Here is a 5,382-nt window from a genome sequence, read left to right on the forward strand (position 1 = left end):
GGGGTTTCTTTTTCCTTTTTAACAGAAGCAGGATTTTTAAGAGTTAACTTTTGCACTGGGGCTACCCTCAAACTGCAAGGGTTAAGTGCTTGTTTTTCTCTAGGGGTGAAAATAAAGAAGATATACTCACCCGATCCTCGGTCCTGGGGCAGTGACCGCTCACCCTTCTGCTCCAGCTGTGGTATGTTCTGCGTCTTCACATCTAATAGATCCGTATAGATGTGATGGCCATAGACCACCAAAGCCTGGGAGAGAAGAGGCTGTGGGGATCATGTCAAGCAGCTAGGAAGGACCGAGGATCAGGTAAGTGTATCTTGTTTTGTTTTTTTCACTTCCTAGACAAAACGAGCAGTTAACCCTTGCAATACTGAGGTAGCCCCGCTGCAAGGGTTAACTATTCAAAATCCTGGAGATCTGCTTTAAACATTTGAGAGCTTCATCTGCTTCACGTGCCAATGGCAACTTAGTTCTGCATAAACCAATATAGACAATATTGATTCAGGGCTTATTCTTATGGCTGTACACCACCCAGATTAGCAAATCTCCATGGATATGGCACAGTGTTTCCGATTAGCTGAAGACAAGAAGCTTGTACAAATCAATGATAGTCTGACACTGTCCACAGCTATTCTATTGCTTATGGAGTGATTACATGCATCTAGGGACACATTAGGGCGGCTGTATGCAGTCTGTTTGCATGCCGGGACACTCACAGCTAACTCGCTTATTGGAAACACCTGGCCGTACCCACAGTAGAAATAAGGTGCCCATACACCTTACGACCATCGCAAGACTTTTGTCTTGCGATGGTCGTATGCTTCTTGAAAGCCCGTACGATCTTCCCACCTTGGACGGGCAGATCGTACTTGCGATCATCGAAAGCCCGCCCCGCCGATGGCTGCAATGCAGAACGGGCAGTGTGCGCGTGCGCACACCGGCCCGTTCCGCAGCTATCGGACGAGCAGGCTAGAAACCCGCCGAGAATCGTACGATTCTCTGCGGGTTTTCGAACATGTTGGCTCGACAAAAGACGTGCGACCGTACAGTAGAAACAGTCGCACGTCTTAGTTCACACTGCTCGATTCTCGTACGATCGCGGGATTTCGCCCGATTCTCGTACGAGAATCGAGCAGTGTATGGGCACCTATACACTGATCTGGATAGTGTATGGCCATGAACAGTTGTGTGAATGAGTCCTTATACATCTGAATTTCAGACAGCCCAAAGCTGAGTTTTTGTTGGCACCTCACCATCAATCTGGTTAGCTATGAGAAGCAAGTGGATTTAATTCCATCCCTTAATAATAAAACACCATCCATAAATTAAATACTAGTTTTCAGAGACCTCTGCCTTTAAGGTGTATATTTTCTCTACTAAACAGTAAAATTATGTATTTGTAATTATTTATGGGGTTTTTTTTGTTGTAGGATATTGGATTAGCCTATATAACACATCTGGTAGAAAAAGAAGATTATGATATGGCTGCCAGGTACAGTAAATGTATTTAATTGTTTTCTCTTACAGACTTCTGCATGTCACACGATTTCAGAAACAGTGATTTTATTGCTTACCAATGATAGCTGGGTGTCTTAATAATACTGGCATGCAACAGTCAGGCTGCTAGTTATCTGGCTGTATTTTGCTACAGTGTTTTCTGAAAATCTTCGACTGTCCATACACAGAATTTGACACAAAATTATTAACTTGGGTGGCCCTGCTAGCACCACCCAGCTCCACAAGCTTCAGCAGAAAAATCAAAGAAGCCAGCTATAAAATTGACAGCCAATTAGCTGCAGTCACTGTTCCAGGGATCCCAACCTGAAAGAAGCAATTTCAGGGAGGTGCCCTTCTCATTTCATGAAGGTGCCCTCTGCCAACCCCCTATCAAGGGGGGGGGGGCACCCCCCTGAAATTATGGCAGATAGCATGGGAAGCAATAGCTTCTTTGCTATCTGCTGTTTTTGGGGGTTTTTTTGTATTCTGACAGCTGCTGCCGTCAGGATAACAAAATTTAAAAAAAACAGCATAGGAATAAATAGCTAGATTGCTATTGGCTAGTTCAATTTGCAATATCCAATACCAAGCTGGCTATTGCACCCGCCCACTGCTGCTGTCAATCAATAGAAGAGGACCTGATGGAGAACTTCAGGTCCCCCAGTGCTGATTGACTGCAGCAGTGCGCAGGTGCTATAGCTAGTCTGCTATTGGCTATTGCAAAGGGAAATAGCCAATAGCAATCTAGCTATGCATTCCTATGCTGGGTTTTTTTTTTCGCTGACTGACGGCGGCCAGTGGCCCCTATGTCAGAAAAAAAACAGATCGCAGGGAAAGGTTTAATCTGCTAGATCAAGCAGAGTAAACCTTTCCGGGAGAAAATGTTTCTCTCCCGGGCGGCCGGCAGCCACTACCTAATAGCGATAGACTTCCGGAGCGTCCGGGAGAGTTGAGATGTCTGCTGTTCAGGTATTCCGACAGCTGGCACCTGTCAAAAGCTGTTATGGGAGATTCCTCCTTCCACGCTATTAAGCATGGATGGGGATATCCAGTGGTTTGAGTGTATTACCAGGTTCACCAGGACACATGCACAGCTGACTTAAGAACTAATCTACATTCTTGTTTGAGGGCAATGACTCAAGGTACTGAAGCCATGGGATTGTCATGACAACCAGGAAGTTAGTATATTTGAAAGGCCAGCAAGAGCAGCCTTCATAGTTCTTTAGTCCATGTATTGTTTGAGTCAGCCCTGTGTTATCATTACATATGCAGGTTCTTCTTCCCGTTTAGTATCATTGTTTAATGACTGTTTAGTCTCCTCTCCCTTAGTACAATTCTTTAGTCAAAGCTGACTGAAAACAACAAGCTCACTACAAGGCTGGCTAAGCTGACCAAACCTTTCTTTATTCAGCTTTCCTTATCACATTCCCTAACATACAGATGAACAGTAGAGGGAGCACTTGGAATTCTCTATTTAAAATACAGTAATGAAATATTTAGAAGCAAACAAGAAGAATTGTCACATGGAAATTACTTTTAAATGTTAAAGTTATAACTTTAAAATGTAAATTCACTGAAACTATGTTATAGTTTCTTTTTAATCTCATTTTGAAAATATGTATTTCAGTTGTTTAATCTGTTCGCCTGGGGTTAAAGTAGACCTATCATCCAATGTATTTTTTCATGTTAAGTGCATGCTGCCAAGTAATGTCTAAGTAGGGGATACAGGTTTTTCATTATCTCTGTTTTACTTTTAATGTAAGAAGGATGGAACCATCTTTTTTAGGTTCCATACAGGGACAGCATATGCTTCCGGACCCAGAAGTGGCTCAACCATGTGAATACTTATTGCCAGTGCTATTCTTGACTCATGGTAATACATGAGTTACAATGTTGAAGTCTAATTGCTGTGGGAGAAGAGCTGAGGGAATGTTTCCTCCATAGATGATCTCATCTCAGCCTAGTCTTTCACTTGAATGGAGCTCAAAAACGTATCTTTAAGGCCCATTAACATCATAGCATTGCAGTGCTCGGTACTGCTCCCCAGGTGCAATGGTGTGTTGTGCTGCCATTCATTCTCAATGGCACCCCAACACACCTCCCAGCGAGCATGTGTTGCAATGTCTGCAATCTCACTTGCCTCTACATTGCTGCCTTTGACGTCTTCGCCCAGTCTTCTTACAGGTTTGTTGTCTTCACTCATCTTCATTGGGCAGCCTGAGGTGACATAGTTCTGACACATGCACAGAGGAGCTTGTTCATCCCTTCACCCAAGGCATGTTGAGACCCTACCCTGAGCTGTGCATGTTTGGCTCAATGTATAATCAGAAGCTGCTAGGGCAAAGCAAAAAGTCAAGAGACATACAAAGTCTCTTCTGCATTATAAGCGTACTAGCTAGCATCTTTTTTAATCAAGAATTTACTTTCCCTTTAGTCTTTTACACTATTAATAAATAAACATGGCTGCCTTGCATCAGTAGGGGTTCCCTGTTCAATTCCCGGTCCGGATGCTGTATTTAAGGAGTTTGCATGTTCTCCCTGTGTTTGTATGGGTTTCCTCCAGGTACTCCAGTTTGCTCCCACACTCCACAAGACATGCTGGAAGGTGTATTGGCCCTGTATGTATGTGGGATAGGGACCTTAGATTGGAAGCTCCTCGAGGGCAGGAACTGATGTGATTGTGCCGTTTGTAAAGTGCTGCACAAATTGACGGCACTAGATAAATACCTGTAATAAATGAATAAAAAAATCTGTACTGAAGTATTTTATCTAGTATTTAAAGTTACTGTGCAGCCTATTGTTCTCTGTTGCTGTGTCTGGCAGTTTTCTTTTTTTGAGATTACCAAAAGTAAGTCAGTTGTGTACATCTTTGGGTAATGGTGACTTTACAGCCTCTGACATCTAACAATAGTACTCATTCAGACCTAATAATCTCTTCTTCAGAGTGTATAAGATGTACTAATGAGCGGTGCTTCTCCCTACACACTTCTGATATCTGTCTGCTGGCAATTTGATCTAGCCACAAGGGGTGTAGTAAAAGATGGTATTAGTTCTTTGTTTTACAGATGGAAATTCACAACTTCTGTTATATTTCCTATGGTCTGCTGGAATAGAAATTGGTAAATTATGACCAGGTTTTAAGCATTTTGGACACATGAGCTTGAGTGAGCTTTCCTTCTCGCTGTTATACCTTAAACATAACTTTGTTCTTATTGATAAAAGATGTAATCAGATACTGTGAAGTCAGGTTTAAATTGTTAGACTGTGCAGTTCACTTAAGAAAAGTAAATTGCCTGACTGCAGGCTATGCTGTCCTCAGCATGAAGCTACCTATCCCATCATTAGCACAGTTTAAGGATCCTGTACTCTATGGGCAGAGAATGAGATGCTCCATGTAAAGGTCACTTCAAAGTGAACATTTATCCCAATGTGTAGGAAGAGCCTTTTCTTTAAAGGCCAGTGCCAGAAATACTAGGCTGTTCCAAATGTATTAATCAGCAAACGCACCCGTACCAATGCTAGTTAAATAGCTTGAAACGAATGTATTTAAAGCTGACCTCCAGGCAGATATAAAAGCACCAATTAATGAATTCAATAAATAGTTGCTAATAGTATTTTTAAATGCAATTATTGTAAATGTCTGATATTTGTCCCGAATTTATCTTGATATCAGCCTTCTGTAATCCCCAGCACTCAGACTGGAAGAGGGAAGGACATCTCTTAGAGCCAGTCAAGCTCTGCTGTGTGCACATTAATTGACAGGAGGAGAGGGAGATTGAACAGAGGGGGTGTTCTTGACTAAACTGTGCCTCTATTACATAGGAGGTCAAGCATCTGAGTATACCATCTGGCAGGAGTGTCTGGATCTTAAGAATGGCTGCAGGGAAT

The 5,382-nt window shown here is 42.5% G+C and overlaps 1 protein-coding gene across 2 annotated transcripts in view; it reads left to right on the forward strand.

Annotated features, from left to right (window-relative positions):
* Positions 1-5,382, forward strand: part of VPS41 (VPS41, HOPS complex subunit) — a 236,476-nt gene that overhangs the window by 169,064 nt on the left and 62,030 nt on the right. For both annotated transcript variants that reach the window (XM_018558775.1, XM_018558776.1), the window contains exon 15: positions 1,428-1,489. In XM_018558775.1, the coding sequence (XP_018414277.1) occupies positions 1,428-1,489 (62 nt within the window). The remainder of the gene's footprint in view (positions 1-1,427; positions 1,490-5,382) is intronic.

Source organism: Nanorana parkeri, unplaced genomic scaffold (genome assembly GCF_000935625.1).
Source record: "Nanorana parkeri isolate BGI_ZX_2015 unplaced genomic scaffold, ASM93562v1 scaffold357, whole genome shotgun sequence".
Taxonomy (NCBI): Eukaryota; Metazoa; Chordata; class Amphibia; order Anura; family Dicroglossidae; genus Nanorana; species Nanorana parkeri.